This window comes from Salminus brasiliensis, chromosome 1 (genome assembly GCF_030463535.1).
Source record: "Salminus brasiliensis chromosome 1, fSalBra1.hap2, whole genome shotgun sequence".
NCBI lineage: Eukaryota > Metazoa > Chordata > Actinopteri > Characiformes > Bryconidae > Salminus > Salminus brasiliensis.
Window position 1 is genome coordinate 62,582,896 of NC_132878.1, and position 17,818 is coordinate 62,600,713.

Here is a 17,818-nt window from a genome sequence, read left to right on the forward strand (position 1 = left end):
TCGCAAAAGAGATGATTCTTGAGGTCACATGAAATTTAGGGTAACAAGGGCAAAATCCTGCATTTTACTGAAATATATACTGGACCAAAGTCATTTAAGCTGCTGGTGGAACTTTTTTTTTCTCACTTTTTACTGTATTTATTAGGGGTGCAGCAATCATGAATTATGTATGGCTGATTACAGAAGAAAATAATTGAAGAAGAAACCAATTGCAAAATGGTACCAATTGTTTTGGGCCAACTTTTATAAATTCATTCAACTACTAATATACCCATTCTGTCACGCCCTAGCCTTTTTCAAGTAGGAGTCACTTTTTGGACTCCATTCCAACTTAAATAATACATAAATGGCGCCTCACCTGGTGTAACAGGTAGCTAAATGCAGACAGCTAACATATTCTTGTCTGCTTTCACACAGTACTGCAGGTGTTCAATGGTATGCTCTAGAAGCAAATGCCACAACAAGGTACAGCCCTGAGTGACATTCATGGTGGCTTTGTAAAGAGATTACATCTTTGTCATGTTATTCTTTCTATGCACTCACTTTTAAAAATCACATTAAAAAATTGCTAATCATAGATTCACTCAGCATCACAAGAGAGTGACACATTGACTGGGTTCATTTGATTGCAGAGTGTGTCGGTATCGGTATCAAGCTCTGATGAACAAATACAGTGTGCTGGCTGACAGATGCTACAGGATGCCTTAATAAACCCAGTGATCCAAAGTTAAATGTAATGCAGAAAAGGTTATTTTTTACATAAAAAAACATAATAGAAAGAAAATGGACTCAGGAAACTCTTTATCCGTATTGGTGCGGAATGAGTTTTACCTAGGGAAGCATTGTTGTTTAAATGATTGCTGATCAAATTTCTTATTGCTGAGTGAATAGGCTGAACCCAGAGTTGAATCCTTCAGTAACAGTAGCCATGTCCCAATCCAAGGTGGATACTCTAATGATATAACAAAAAAAAACAAAAAAAAAAACATCTGACAGACTTTAGTATTGGCAGAAGTGTCTCCAGGTTAAGGATGCAGTCAATGTACACTGCATTACTTGTGGTGACAGTTAAATGCACCCTTTGTTTCAGAAAAGGGTCAGCCTTTTGAGGCCTCCTCAGCTGTGCGTGACCAATTACTGAAGAAGGGCCCTCAGACACTCCTACAAGCGAGGCCTCGCCTACCTGCAGGCTGTAGCCCTCACTTTGAGACAAGACTGTTGAGTGTGTCCTACAGTTACCTCATGCCCGTTACCTTACCCAACCATCTCTGGTAAAAAGCAATTCAGCTCCAGTAATGCTTTATACACGCAAACCGCAGGTGATCACATATCAGCAGTCCTGACCTGACCTAATGCTGTCAGATACTGTGCACAATTCTGTTCGTCTCACATTGACGCAATTCCCTCACGGACTTTGCTGTGAATTTCATGCTAGCTCAGGGAGTCATCTGATACAGAAGTGTGGAGACAGCCGCAGGTGTCCTGCAGGAGTCGGGGACATCTGTTGAAATCTCATTCCGACTCTTGTCACGGCTGTAGACGCAGATGCAAGCTGACTTTTCTGGAGCAGATAGATCAGATGACAGCTGCCAGGTCTTTCACTGTTTGAAATTCTTCTCTGGGAATCATGCATGCTGTTTAATGGGAAGCTTGAGAAGAATCCCAATGATGCTGTAGCAGGCCAGTATGGAGACATTATGGAGCATTAGTGAAGCTAAACCTCAGCTCTCTGTGCTGATGAGCACTTTTTTATTCATTTTACTCACACTCTGCTGATCTCGTCTATGTTGTTTATGTGACTTTGACATGTCTATCTAATAGCATTTAAGAGAGCCACATTGTGAGGGCGCTCGTGATTGGCGATGTCACGCTCTGACAACAGGTGAGAAAACAAACAGGCCCACCATAGCTGTGAGTTATCTAGCAAACTGCTCCAACCAACACTTTTATCCAAAAAAATCAAGCACCCTATACGCCTACATGGTTCCCATGGACGTGTTGTGCTGATTAAACTAACTGATTTTCTTGGAGTGACTCTCCACTGTCCAGGGACGGCTTTCTACTAGATTTTGGAGAATTGCTGTGAGAATTTGATTGCATTCAATGACAAGAGCATTAGGAGGTCAGTCTGCTTGGTGAAGCTACCCAGTTAGCTAGCCGAATTGAATTTGCTGAGATTGTAGCTGGGTTAGCTTTTAGCCTAGTACCTGCTCGCTTCCCTGGGTTTGGCTTCCTTGCCGGGGTTTTTGAATTCCCCTTCTGTTAAAAGTCTGTTGGTTAGGGGTTTAGCCTAGCATGGATTTTGCTTCCACAGACACTGGCACAGGAAAAGCCAAACTTTTGACTATGAGGCCTTTTGCTAATGGGCTGGATGTGCGCAAATTGTAGGAGTGTAAATAGAATGATTCATAATTGTTATGTTTTGATTATGCAGAAATGAAGATAAAAAATTTTTTTTTATTGAATATTTCACACACTGCGCTGTACTAAACCCTTTTAACCAACACTAATTCTGCTCTTTGTAATGAAACCTGCAGTTTGCCTGTGTTCTTTAGATCACTATCGATATCCATGACATTCTCAGAAAATTATATTGTGACACATTGTGATGCAGTGTATTACAATATTCATAAACATTGTCATATTGCCCAGCTCTGGTGTAGCCTACAAATCTTACGCACCCAGAGAGAAGGAACCTAATTATACTTTTTAATGCATAATTATACATTTTAACAAGATTACTGTGAATGTCTGAATTCACCCAAAGACCCACAGAACATCTGTGACTGGCATTTACAGATTAGTTTAGAGGCCTTATTACATAAATCAGTATTGTGAAGGCCAATGTTATGCAAACATAGTTTTGACAAATACTAAACCCACTAGTCAAGTCAAGTCAAATTTATTGATATAGCGCTTATAACAACTGTAGTTGTCACAGAGCAGCTTTACACAATCGGTAATTAGTAAAAATAAGAGAAAAAATTAAATTCATTAAAAATAAATTACATAAAAAGACATAAAAAATCTAAGACCCCCAGTAAGCAAGCCAACGGCGAGGAAAAACGCCCTTAGAGCTGGAGGAAGAAACCTTGAGAGGAACCAAGACTCACAAGGGGGACCCATCCTCCTCTGGTCAGAACTATTTATAAATTATTGATAAAAGTCACCAAACCATCTATACTGTTGAACTGCTCTGATCATAATCATAATATAATAATCATGGTGTAGTAGAACTTAATATAGTCATGGCAGTGATGGTCAGAGTAATGAGAGTAATGATAGTTATTAGTGGTAATATTAATAGTGGCAGATAGTTAAGACTCCATTTAGGTTTTAACATGGTCATTAGGCTAGTAGCAGTGGTAGGAGGGTGAGCCGCTGGTCTGGCATAGGTGGTGGTGGTGGGGGGGCGGGCCAGCTGGTCGGACTGGCAGGTGGCAGCTGGTCTGACGCAGATAGGATCTTTGGAGAAATTCCATGGAAGGCCCACTAAAGATAACTCTGGCTCCCATATAGATCCATTTAGTGGATGGTTTAGTCAATGTTAGGTTCTTCAAGTTACTTACCAATCAAAGGTTTTCCTAGGAGCCCTTGTTATGAAGAATGCTGTGTAAGACAATGCCTTACTGACTGAGATTATGGGTCACATTAAGGAAGTCTAGAGGAAACTCTCCTCTAAAGACCTCAAGGTCATGCTCCATGCCTCTGCCTGCAGCCTCAAAGGAAGATCCATATCTCTGCAGGTGTGCAGTAGTATAGCTACAGCTTGACAGCTTTCTTCACTACACTGATTTCACCGTAGGGATGCACAGAGATATTGAGAGACATTTTCACAGAGACACTGCTGACATTTGTAAAGACCCACAAAAGAGCAAAGACCATCGTTGACAACTGGTATTTCGGACCAGAAGCAGGAGGATTCTTTGTGTACAGCTCATATCAGCTTAACTTAACCTTGACTTTATATTAGGTGTCTGAACAGTCAACAAGTAACTTAACTGCGGTCACTGCTATCCTTTAGTTGCTCAGCCTGATCTTCAGTAATGTAATATCTATTTATTTCTCAATATACAAAGGAAGAGAGAGAGATAGTGTGAAACCATTTCTTTTCTAATAAGGATATGGAATTCTTGAGTGTTGGCTGATACCAGTACAACTTATTATTCTTCATCAATAGCTGCTGAGCTTCACAAGGAGCTGTTTTTAATTGAAGCACCTCACTTAATATGCGCATCTACAAGTAGGCAAACATGCCCCAACCACTCAAATACTCTACTACCCCACAGCTAATAAAAGCACACCACACAGTGTAAACGTGGCTGTTTCTGGCTAGATCTGTTACAGGATTAGATCAGATCCAGAATTTATTTTTTGTTGATATTGATCTGATATTGATACACTTCAAACTTATTTGCCACCTCTAAAATTATTATCTCATGCATTTAATGGAACAGTGAAAAATAGAGGCACACTAAATATCAGTGGCTGGTATTATTTAACCATAAATGTAAAAATGGCATTATTATTATTATCAGTCTAATCATTTTGCCCTCTCTAGATGTTGGATATTTCCATTCAGATGGGGCATAACAGATAACTATTGTCCCTCAGGCAGAAAATACCTCTCGTTCTTCAAAGGTTCATTAGTAAAGGCAATGTTTCTTCATAGAACCATGTTGATGGCTCTTTATCTGGTTAAATGATTCTTTCGACCGGTGAACCTTTTGTAGATGGTTCTGCATGCACATGTCTGTCTAAATGTTTGTGGACACCTCTTCTTAAGAATGCATTCCGCTACTTTCAGTTGCACCTATTGCTGACACAAATGTGTAAATGCATGCACACACACACACACACACACACACACACACACACACACAGCTTGTCTAGTCCCTGTTGAGAATTCTACTGCCAGTAGAATAGCACTTCTTGGAAACATAAACCTGGTGGCACCATCCCTAATGCCAGGCTATAGAGGGGTTTAAAGACCCCCAGCATTGAGCTGTGGAGCAGTGGAAGAACTGTGTTCTCTTGAATGATGGTTGTGCTTCATCCAATACTCTTGGGATCAGTTGGGGAGTCGGGATGAGGTAAGGGTGGTGATCATCCTCCTGACCTCACCAATCATTCAAATCAAATCATCACAGCAGTGCCCCAAAACCTAGTAGAAAGCCTGGACATTTCCCTGGACAGTTACTCCAATGTAATCAGGATAAACTGAATACCCTTGATTTCAGAAGAAACAATGTATGAGCTGGTGTCCCAAAACTTACGTGAAGGAAAACATATGGCTTGCTTTGTTTCACTGATCCCTGATGTTTCAAGGATCCATGCACTTTTAATACACACTGATCCCTCAGTTCCCTCCAAAATGGCTGGCTGTATTCTGAGCTCTTTGAAAGCTGATTGAAATGTTTTGGCCTAGTGCACATCCTGATTAGAGAGGTTTAGTTAAATCCAGAAACTGTGCCTGCATTGATTTCTAATTCTTCCTCAGAAGAACTGCTCCATGTGACTTAGCTCCTCAGCTTTGACCCCAAGCTGCTGAAGTGCTGCTGTTCTGCACGTTTGGGAGGCAAAATGGCACATTTTCTTTGAAGGTTGTAAGTGGTTTGGGTGTGCTTTCAGAAGTGGAAATTGTGCTTATCCAGAGTTTATCCTCTCCTCTGCTGCAGTAACTGGGAAAGCTTCACACTAAATGTTGCAATATTGACACGCTGGTGAGGTCACACACTCTGGATCACAAATCCCACTCCAATTCCAAAATCCCAAAGGTACTGGATGGAGGTTCCACGTCACTCCAGAAAATGCAGTTCCTCTAGCTGAAGCCTGGCATTGGACATGGTGACCTTAGGCTCATGTGCAAGTGCTCCAGAGCATCCCAGTCTACAGGCAGTGCTTTTCCATAGAGCTGTGTGTGCATTTGAACACCTGTCTCAACCAGGGGTGCACCTTACAGTAGCTAAACTCAATTACAATTACAAGGGGTGTCTAGATACTTTAGGACGTATAGTAAACTGAGCAGTAATGGTGCTTCAGCATGTAAAATGTACTGCGTAGTAATTATTATGATGTATTCATAATTCCTGTCCTCAATAAAGACCAATCAAAATTGACGTTAGTGAATTAATGCATATTAATAATTCATGCTCAACGGCTGTCCACAGGCCAGCTGCCCACTCTCCAGCTACTGCTACCTGCCTCAGACTAGTTGCCCACTTTCCATTACAGACTATATTGAAGTTTACACAGACTCTAAAGGGCTGCTATTATTAATAGTATCATTATTATTATTATAATTTTAAGCCCTTTTGTGAGGTTTTTTTTTTGTTGTTCCTCCCAAGCTTTCTTCCTCTAGCTCTGAGGGAGTTTTTCCTTATTACTGTAACCTTGAGCTGCTCACCAGGGTCTTATTAACAGATTTCTGTAAAGCAGCTTTGCAACATCGGTTGTAAAACGCACTATATAAAGCATTTCTATGATTTCATTTGTGTTCCAAAAATAACAATAATTAGGCGGGAATGAGAGTGTCACGCTTTGAGAAGTTTGGAGGCAGAGGCGAATGTAAGTGCAGGTTTTTAATGAAGTCAAAACTAAACAGAACAAACAGATATACAAACATGGGGGACAAACCAAAGACTGAAACTAACAGGCCAAGCTAAAACACAGTCAATCACCATGAACACATAACAACATGATCACATACAAGACCAGACAAAGGAAGGCTGAAACAAAGGGGTACTTATACACAGGGGCAAACGAAGAACACATGGGACTAAGGGACAAGGGGGTGTGGCTAGTGAGGAGGCACAGGTAGGAACACTAATGAAAAGAAGGGGCTAGAACAGACAAGAAACAACAGAGCCATGTGTTTGAGAGCACATGGTGACACTAAACGGAGGCAGGGAAGACAGAGAGCTAAAGATTCTGATTATGGAAGCAGAGGCTCCTGTTTTCATTCACCCCACTTTGAGAGATACAGACATTAAAGAGGGAAACTTACTTACATAATGTTTTGACATTGATTCCTCTGTGTTAAGACAGTGACCTCTGGACATCTTTCTGCTGCTCCAGTAACAGTATCTCCACAGTCACCAGGTTAAACTGCGACTCAAGAGCTATTGGCTTCATCCTATAGAATCAAGATCTACGGACAGTGGTCTCAGGTTTTTGTCCCCTCTTAACCAAAGACCAGGGTTTGTTTAATTAGTGTGGTTGCTTGGCAACAGACAGCCGCCTGCATCAAAGCCAGTGGGGATGTAATAGGTGACTTAATTCGGGGCCTTTATTGGCTTTCTATCAGTAGCACTGTGGTTACATTAAACCTCTTCAATTTGGCCTTTAAATATCCAGCATATAAATACCATCTCTAATGCTGAATCACACCGTGGCACATTTCTCTATTTTTCCGTGCCTGGCGATTCTGACCTTATATTGTTATTCGCTTACTTCATTAGCGGCAAAAGCTCATTTCATTCTGTTTTGATTCACACTGTTTACCAGTGTTGTGATTGGCCCTCATTTGCTCTGACGCAACGACTAAAGCCTGATAACAGCCCATCACCTTTAACTTCCCTAAGTGGTTTAAAGTGTGTGTGGGGGCCCTTTAACACATTCAAAAGAAACATAGGATGCTTGAGCACTCATAATGTACCTTGTGTACCTCCTCAGAACTCAACCAGCCCTGCAAATGTGGACTGTTTATAGCAGCTGGCATTAGGATGGCCTTAGCAGGTGCCTGGCAGGGCTAGCATTAGGTGCCGTTTGCCTGTGGCCCAAGCTGAAGGATGTCAGTGTTTGTCCAGGGCGAAGTGCTGCAGAAGAGGCCTCATCTGGCAGACACCCGTGGCCACACAAGCCTTCTGGAGAGGGGATGAGGAGGAAATGGAGCCGCCTCTGTCTGTCCATCAGCCTCCTGCAGTGTGATGATCAATCTCCTCTCTCTGAAAGAGCCCAGCAGGGGGGCTCCTCATTACAGCTCAAGTAGTGGTGTGTGGAAAACAGAGTGCTTAGCAGTGCTCATGGATGACACGATAGGAAGGCTAATAGGGTATTTTTCCCCTTTCAGCGCTGCTACTGGAGATATATGTGGCATGGGAGGATCGATCCTTTTTATCATTCTCGGAACTGCTGGAACACATTTTGCTCATCGTTGAAATCCAGGCCTAGAGTGCTAAGCCGTCTTCTCACAGGGGAATGACTCACAGAAACACCTGTAGAGTCCCCTCTCTCCCAAAGATATAGGCACTGTTTATCTTATGGAGGCAGTGTAGGTGGCTTGCATGGCTGTTAGGGGTCCCACTTCAGTTTTTGAAACTGAAACCTATTTCCACTAATTCCACTCCATCTCTTTGTCCAATCTTCATGTTAGCTGGAAAAGAAGCAGAACTCAAGCTTGGCCTCTGACCGACTGCACAGTGTTGTCTGTCCAAATGTATTCAGACACCTCTTCTAGTGAGTGAATGCAGCTACATAAAGGTGCACCCCGCTGTGGGATGATCTGGAGCAGCTGCATAGAATAAACCAAGCATAGCATAGGGATGGTGTTGTAGCCGTAATATTGTACATTTTTTCTTTGTAATTATTCCTGCACAATTCATTGTTAATGTAAAAACACAGGCCAGTCCTTCCATATAAGGTTGCTATCCTGCTGACGTGGTGTGCAGTTAGCCTGTTTAGCTAAATGGCCAATCCTGAATGCTGCAATTAGGCCATGCCTTCTTAAAGACAAAAACACAGCAGCCCCTGCATTGTTTGGTTAGCTGTAGTCGGATGTAGTCTAGTTTTTTTTTTTATGGAGTGGACACTGAAGCAAAGAAGAGGGGGGCAGTGGTGGCTCAGTGGATAGAGCTCTTGGCTAGTGATGACAAGGTTGTGGGTTTGATACCCAGGCTTGGCAAGCTGCCACTGTTGGGCCCTTGAGCAAGGCCCTTCACCCTCTCTGCTGCTCTGGGTTTGTGTGTTTGTGTTCACTACCACAGATGGGTCAAATGTGGAGGACACATTTCACTGTACATAGTACAGTGACAAATATGTGCACCATTACTTTACCTTTAAGAGATGGCAAAGCCAGTCAGCTGGGGTAAGCTTTTAGCGTACCTGCTTGCCTCCACATTTTTGCTGCTTCATGCGCCACTTTTAACATCTCTTTCCCTGCTAAGGCCATCAGGCAAAGTTGCAGTCGCGGGCTCTGGTTTTGTGTAGCGACCTAAAAAGTCTGGCGGTGATGTGATACTATGCCGCTCTCATTATTTATATACATTTATATACATTATATACATAAAGAGTTTTCTATTTAATGGCTACTTGCAAATCACATCAGTTTGCCTGGGTAACACAAACTGGCTAACAAAGCCCACTTACACAAAAGAAGCCATCAGAGTCTGATTAGAGAAGCAATAGGGAAATAGAGTAAAAGCTGCCCAGTATCTGAACACTTACTGTGTGTTCTGTGCTGGTCCTGATTCATAATTCAATATACAGGAGGTGTTTTAATCAACAGTACAATGAATGGGAAACTGGGGGAATTATTGATGATCTAATTTGACCAGTTCTGTGTTACTGAAGGCATTGTTGACGGCGGGTCAGGCTACACGAGAGAACAGTAGCATAATTACAATAATTGGACAGCCTTGGAGCTACAATCCAGAGCACTTTCAAGTCTCTGTCAGTGTGAGTACAAAAGAGAGGGAGAGCGAGAGAGAGCACTTTTACTGATGAATGGGAAAAGAAAGAAATCACCATGGCAACCTGCCTCTCTCTCCAGTCATTCAGCATGTCCTGGTTCTTGTGCCGTGTTTCGTGCTTCCAGGGAGCCGTAATCATTCACAGTGTCATTTTAAGCTCCTTTCAACCAGATCCGTAAACATTCTCAGGTCAGAGTACTCCCAATTAGATCTTTAACAAACGCATGCATGTTTTCTTTAAGCATAACATCCATCATCTAATCAGTAAAGGCACATGAATGCTCGAGCACCACCCCTTTGTAAGCTGTACGTCCAAATATTTCCAGATACCTCTCCTAATTTGTGTATTTAGCCACTTGTACACATTGCCGAGTTGCACACACACACACACACACACACACACGTATAGTTTCCAGAGAAAAGTATTGTCAATAGAACAGGACACTACGGAGCAGGCATACATGAGCTTTATGCCTGATACTGAGCATCAGCTTCAGGAGTAAAACCTCCAACCCTCCCACCCAGCATAGCACCTTCATATCAGAGAACGCTGCTCCACAGCTTACTGCTGGGGGCTTTATACCCCTCTAGCCCACACCTGGCATCTGGCAGGGGCCAATAAGTTCATGTTAATCTGCTCCAGAGAGTCCTATTCTATTGGCAGTACTTCTCTACAGGGACTAGACAAGCTGTGCGTGTGTGCATTTGCACATCTGTGTCAGCAATGGGTGCACCTTAAATTAGCTGAATGCATTCAGCAGCGGTTTTCCTAAGAATGTCATTCCTCTTACTGTCCATCACAGCTGGAGTAAACCTATTTGATGTTTGCCAGTTGTGCTGTCATTTATAGAGACGTGTATGACCGCCACCTACTGGTCACCTGAGTTTAAGACAGAGGTCATTCAGGAGGATGGTGCCTGGGACAGTTTTGAAACAAATGAATTTTATTATTCTTAGATAATATTCAGCTGCATTTATGCAATTCCCACTACTTTTTCAGAATAGGGCACTGGCTCTGTAGATACTCACAGCACTGAGCTGTATGTGAACTCACGGCTGTACATTATGTTGATCTCTTGTTGATACTATAGTTCATCTAATTTTTTTAAGTTTGTGTTTTTACAGTCCATAAATATAAATTGCAGCTGTGCCATGTGTTGTGTGGGTAAAGAATGAAGAGCGTAAATAAACGTGCTTGAAGCTACACTTTGTGTGCATGTTTCTAAGTGTGTCCAGCAGAGCGCATCAAAAGCTTTATCCTCTCCTGCTCCACTTCATGCTGAACAGAAATTCAAAGGAACTGCACAATCGCTCTGTTAAAGGGGCCAAATCAGACATTTGCCTTTCCATTCTTCCCTTATTTTTCCTCATCTGGCATTTATGTGAGATTATGTAACAAAACCACAATTAATTTTTGCCTGGACCTTTTCCAACCTCTCTTCATCCCTCAGAAATAAACATGCTTTTTCTCTTACTGAGCATTTCAGTCTGATATATGTGCATACACTACATATCCAAATGTTTGTGGACACCTTGTCTAATGAATGCATTTACCTATTGCTGACACAGATGTGCACATGCATACACACAGCTTGTCTGGTCCCAGTAGAGAAGTATTCCCACTAGAAAAGGACTCTCTGGAGCAGATCAACATGTACCTATTGGCACCATGACTAAACGCCAGGGGTGGACTAGAGGGGTATAAAGCCCCCCAGCATTGAGCTGTGGAGTAGTGGAACTGCGTTCTCTGGAATGATGGTTGGTGCTCCTGCCAGTACTTATGGGATTTGGCGAGTTGGGGATGAGTCGGGGAGTTGGGGGTGAGTTGAGGTGGTGTTCATACAACATCCTGACCTCACTAACGCTCTTGTTGCTGAATGCAGTTAAATCCCCACAGCAATGCTCCTCCAACATTTAGTAGAATGTCTTTCCTGGACAGTAGAAACAGTCACTCCAACAAGGCAGAATAAACTTTTTTTTTATTACCCCTTATTTTTTATTTCAAAGGAAACAATGAATGAGCAAGTGTCCCAATACATTTGCCCATACAGTGCATCTCTGTTCTGTTCTGACTGGCTGCCCTAAACACTGCCTGTAACAGCTCAGCTGCTGTAGGCTGAATAGGCAGGCCTATGTAAATGTGATATAATGTCACAAACACAATACATTTAAAATGAGCTGCTTTGAGCTGTGTTTGGCCTTATGGATTATAGATTAGGGAGTAAACATATGTTTTTAGTATTGTTAATCTTTACTTAATACATTATTTAAAAAAAACCTGAACAAACAAGGACATTTTTACAATATGAGCCCTTTAATGAACCTCTGACCCAGCGTTTCCCTGCACAGTCTTTGGTGAAGGTATTCTACACATATTAAGGTGCAGGAAGCTGGAATAGTGCAAATTTGTCCGGTTTACCTTTTAATAATGCATACACGACAATGCCTACATTATCTCAAAAGGACAACTGAACTAAAAAATATAAGAAAATCAGGCCTCTTTGTAATCATACTTATGGTCTTGTCCAGAATGAATGGTCGTCTTGGTAAATGTGAGCCAAAAACACTGTGAAAATGTGTCAGCTCGCACTGACAAACTGACATCAAACCCTAAGAAAAGCAGAATTATTAATCAATTCTTATTGAAATGAAAAATCTGCAGCACCCAGATGACTGGGTTGGAAAACAGATCTCCAATCAATAATAAATCAGCTGTGATCTGCAAGCAAATGCTGCTGTTTGTACCTTTGTTCTCTGCCTTGTGCTCTCTCTCTGAGGTGGCAAGGCCCACTAATCTAATCACAGAGAGTCAATAAGCGTTAAAACAAAGGTCAGAAACGATCCATATGTTGCACAGCACTTTAGAAAACTGAAATCTATGTCAGAGCAAGACATGCGTTGATTGTACTTTTCTGTGAAATGTACTATATCTCTATCATAAACCAAGAGGACGTACCTCTCTGACACACAGCCGACTTTATATCTCGGTCCTGGAGCTAAATGTCCACTTTTCTTAGACTTGCTTGAGCCACGCCCCAGTGAATAGCTCTGGTTTAAGACTCTATTAGTCTGATTCAGATCACACTACTGAACCTAATGTGATCATGACATCACTTACTCTCACTCATTACGGCTCACACGCAGTCCTGTTCAATCCCTGGCGTTCTTTTACGAGGGATGTGGTGTGTGACCAAAAGAGTGAGTTCAGTTTAGGTCAGTGTACAGTGTTATGTGTGGCCAAGATCCTGGGTGAGTTTTGCAGTTGTAGTCTATATAGTCTACACTGAAGTTTACATACTCTGATAATGATTCTCGTGGCTAGATTGGGCCTTCAACATCACGTCTTTGCTCCAATCTTGGACACAGAGTGCATTATTATCATGACATGTTGGGTCATTCACATACATATTTCAATAATTATTGCAGAAATATATGTATTGCAATGTTTTTTTTTCCAATACTGTCCTATAGCATACATACAGGTGAAACCTTATGTAAGATTGCTAAGTAGCAGCAGTACATTACTTCCACACACACAATCACACGAAAAGACTCATGATAAAAATGTGACCAGGCATGGTCAGACTGACCACTGCCAGCCGGCTGACTTCAATTAAGCTGCACTCACATCTGTGTTGCTGGTGCAGTTAAACGGGGTTGCATCAGGACAATGTGTATTTGTGCACTTTCAACAAAAATACATAACCTTTATGTACAGCTATGCACTGATCTATAGCAGGACAGCCTAGGACCTTTAACTACAGTGTACTGCGTAGGAGACCCTCAAGCGATAGGGCAAAGGAGGCCGTGATTAGAATTTTGAATCACTTTAACAAACCGATTCATTTGAACTGGCCGTTTAAATGAATCAAATGTCCGATTCAATGCATTCGTTTCATTTCATTAAAAGCAGATGTTCTCTGCTTTGTAACATCGTATCTGCTATAACTGAAAAGTATTCGAGCTGTCTAATCGAAAGTGTGTTTTTAATTCAATTAAATGAAACGCACTTGAATCGATTCTCTCGACTGACTTGAAAGAGTCGTTCAAACTGAATCAAACGGATCCTTCCCGAGGCGTTCATCGTGTCTCGGCGTGTTGAGGGTTGAGGAGCTGAAGTCACATTGGGAGGCCGGCAGCCGATCACGCCAGACACCCAGGAACTTTCTGCCCTCCGTCGTTGTTGGAGTTCACAACATGAGGCTGTCCGCTGCTTTCCGCCACGCCTGCCGGACCAACCGGTGTGGAGCCGGGCAGGTGAAGATGTTCAGCCCGCGGACGAGCTCCACAGCCCGCGGAGAGACGACTGCTTGTGTGCCGGTTCGAGAAACTCACTTCACCTCCGGCAGCGGTGGGAGCTCCATTCAGTCCCTCAGCCTGCAGAAGCAGAACCCCCTCAGCGCCGTGCACGAAAACGCCATTAGGTAAGAGCAGTCTTACTCTTGTCAACATATAATAGTATAACAGTAGCTAGTGCTGGGTGTAAATATCGCTACGGTTCTGAGTGACCATACATTTATTAAAGGCGTGTTGTTTTCGTGATATAGCCACCAGGCTAAAGGCTAATGGGTTCGTTCCCTCCACGTGTTGCCGGTGTTTGGGGAAGAGATGCCCGGGCTGATGTAACTCTTCGCCGCCCTCACATCACCTCCACCAACCAGCAGCTGCAGCACAGCCTACCGGTGTAGGACGCTCAGCTGTAGTCCAGCTAACCTGGCCTCTCTGAGATTGAGCACTAGTTATTTTTAAAGGTGTTCTCCAGCAGAGTTATTTAGTAAAGAGAGCAGAAGTGGGTAATGCTTATTCTGCTATCATTCAAATAAACTGGGGTGAATTTCCATGTAGTTGAAAGTAGGAACAGTAGCTGGAGAGTTCTGCAAATCTCTCTGGCCAATGAAACTGGTAGGATTTGGGTACATTTGCATAAAGATGATTCATCATTGAATAAAGGGCAGAACTGATCCCAGATCAGGACTGTTTCTCTAAGAGAGAGCTGAGCAGAGTTTAGCAGCCTACTGCATTTTACACACCTTAGTGAATTCATCAGCAGGGCGGTATTCATAAAATCAGTGTTTTCCAAATAGGACACATCCAATGGAAGTTCCAGTTAACTCCAGTAAAGTTACTGAACCTGTGCTTCATGAGTGCTTCTTCTTCATACCAAACGCATATAAACACCCCTGAGAGACTTATTGTTCTGTTTTTCTCCTGATATCACACTGCAGTAACTGTACACAGTGTTGTAAACGGTACTCGCACAGCAGAATTCCAGAAAAGGACATCTGCTTACTGGGTGTTTTTGGACTGTTCTCACAGACCCAGTAAATAGCATGCCTCGCATTTCTCGAAGTTCTCTGTGTTTCCCAAAACTGATCAAATCAATGATTGTGTGAGCCTGATACTGCTGCATGCTGCACTAATACAAAAGCTGAGTCAGTGTGTTAGAAGTGGTCAGTCCTTCATTGTTGGCCCTACATGTCTAGATTCTTAGTTTTTATTTCATTTCAGAGCTGAAGAGCTAGGTCCCATTCCTAAAAATTAAATGATCAAGTATGATTTTAAACAGATCAAACTAATCTCAATAAATGTGTTAATGGTTAGGTCCTTATAAGCGTTTGACTCTTGTTAGATGATCTGCTTGTGAACAGAGATGACCCTGGCCATCGTGCAGGTATGACCAGGTGGCTAAGAGCCATGGGTGTGTCTGTCTTTGGTATTTAACTTTAGGTTAGGCAATGTCCTTGAATTTTACGCACCCCAGGCATGTGGCTCTTATTAGATTATATGCTTATGAACAGATCTTTTTTTTCTCCTTTTGCTTTCTTCTAGAGACCCATATGGACAGCTTGACTATTAGCCAATGCCGATACTATATTTCTCCTTTTAAAGGTGTTATAGAAATCATTTATTGAGTTATACGTTGTTATTTGAAGTAAAAAAAAAAGTATGAAACTTTGGTTGGGGTAAAAAAGATGTGGTTTAACAAACATGTTTACAACCCTGTTATTTTTCATTGGGGGGGTGGGTAAGAGCTCCGCTTTTTTGGCTGGTTTACGTTATCGTGACGATCCACATAGCCTAGCATAGCTTTAACACTGTAACAAAAACTTTTTGTAATAACTGTATTGATTTCTGAGCCTTACCAGAAAGCAACGCTTTCCTTTCTTGATCCTCTTGGTGTCCTGCTGGCAGTTAGCTGCCTAGCTTCATTGGCTTTCCTGGTTTGTTCAAAGTCGAACCAAACAGCTGCTGAGAAGAACTGAAGCTACTATGATTTGGTTTAACCCCCAAGATGACAAATAAAAGAAGAAAAGACCAGAAAATACATTTGGTGAGGTTGAGACAAATACTACAGAGTTCATTTGCTGGCTGGGTAATAGCTTATCAGATCACATTGGGCATTTGACACTAACGTCAGACTTACTTTGGACAGAGTGACCAACACCACATTATGAATAAAAGTATTTATAACCAGCCATTACAGTAATGTGCAGAAAAGTCTGTATGTACAGTCTATGGTGACAATATAGTCAACGTACTGTAATTGGTCAAAAAGTCCAAAAAAAATGTCTTCACACATCAAATTAACCAAATTTTGGTCTTTTGGTTTTTTTTTTCCAACCTGCTATTTTGGGCAATGGGCAATATGTGTTCCTGTAGAAAAGCATTTACTTCTGTTAAGAGATTTGCATCGAGAGTGCTTAACCAGTGTGTTTCTCTAACAGAGAGGTCCTCCAAAGGAGCAGAGAGGAGCTGGCTTCTGTGCTCAAAGCCCACCCAGCCATCAAACCCACACTGGCCATCATACAGGTATGACCAGGTGGCTAAGTGCTGTGGGTGTGTCTGACTTTTGTAGGTCTTCTATCATGAATGTCCTTCCAAATGTTCTGAGGTGTGTGTGTGTGTGTGTGTGTGTGTCAGGCTGGTGAAGATGACGGTCTGCTGGAGATGAATAAGAAGATGGCAGGAAAGGTCTGTGTTTTACTTGACTGCTCTGCCATTCCACCTCCTGATAGTAATAAGCACATCCTATATTGGCAAGGTTGCAAAATCTCAGTCGTCTATATATCATGACAAATGGACCAGTAATACAGACCCGAATGAAATCTATACCTTAAAATAATGTTTTCTGTTTTTGATTTAAAGTGTTTTTTATAAATGTATTGTATTATTATTATTATTATTATGAGCATTTTTAATGCCTGTACCTGAGGCAAACTGTGTAATGTCTTCTTATAGGTTGGCTTGAATGTGACACAGATATGTCTGCCACGACACTGCACTGAAGAAGAGGTCAGTTACTATATCGTACTATACTAATATGTTCAAATTATGTCCATAATGTTGCCAGTTTAGCACCTCGTAGCTAGACTTTTCAACTGCATTTGAGGTTCATTGGAACAGTTACATTTTCACTATTCTCTTCCTCTTCACTGTGTGTGGGTGCAGGTTATAGAGGAGGTGCTGAGGCTGAATGAGGATCCGAATGTTCATGGCGTGTTCCTCTGTCTTCCTCCATCCCTGCTCTCCAGGAGAATACTCAATGCCATCAAACCAGAGAAAGATGTGGATGGGTACTTATTATGTGTGTGTGTCTGTGTGAGGGAGAGGGTCAGGGGGGCAGGAGTGGGGGACATATACGTTTGTTTAAAGATTGGTATCACTGCTTTCCATAATATAATACTATTTAAGTTGCAGACAGATACATGCTTGCTTACTTTCCCATTTTGTTGGTGAGTCATTAGGCTGAAGTCTAAGTCAGACTCATTGGTTTTCAAACCAACGTCAAGGACCAGTTTGTTTTTCTCTCTGTCTCCCAGTCAAGTCTGATAATTTGTCAATCAAGTTCAAGTCTTGAGACTCTAGTCCATACCTCCATATTATCATTTAATAACTTCTTGATGATCCCAACAACACTAATGGGAATATTGAAAAATCAATAATAGATCAATAACCTACTATTCTCAAATGTCTCTGTGTTTATAATATCAGTATATCTGTTATTATGGATGAAAATAATGAGAATAATTAATGTCATTAAGGATTCTTCACTTAACGACTGCGTGTGGTGGTGATCCAGTAGTTGTTCAGATATTGAAGTGTGTATGTGTGTGTGTGCTTTTAATTAG

At 41.9% G+C, this 17,818-nt stretch overlaps 1 protein-coding gene across 1 annotated transcript in view; it reads left to right on the forward strand.

Moving 5' to 3' along the window:
• The first annotated feature begins 13,792 nt into the window (after nucleotides 1-13,792).
• Nucleotides 13,793-17,818, forward strand: part of mthfd1l (methylenetetrahydrofolate dehydrogenase (NADP+ dependent) 1 like) — a 43,339-nt gene continuing 39,313 nt past the window's right edge. The window contains exons 1-5 of the mRNA XM_072685661.1: nucleotides 13,793-14,113; nucleotides 16,415-16,499; nucleotides 16,611-16,661; nucleotides 16,929-16,982; nucleotides 17,139-17,263. Of these exons, the coding sequence (XP_072541762.1) occupies nucleotides 13,887-14,113; nucleotides 16,415-16,499; nucleotides 16,611-16,661; nucleotides 16,929-16,982; nucleotides 17,139-17,263 (542 nt within the window). The 5' untranslated portion in view covers nucleotides 13,793-13,886. The remainder of the gene's footprint in view (nucleotides 14,114-16,414; nucleotides 16,500-16,610; nucleotides 16,662-16,928; nucleotides 16,983-17,138; nucleotides 17,264-17,818) is intronic.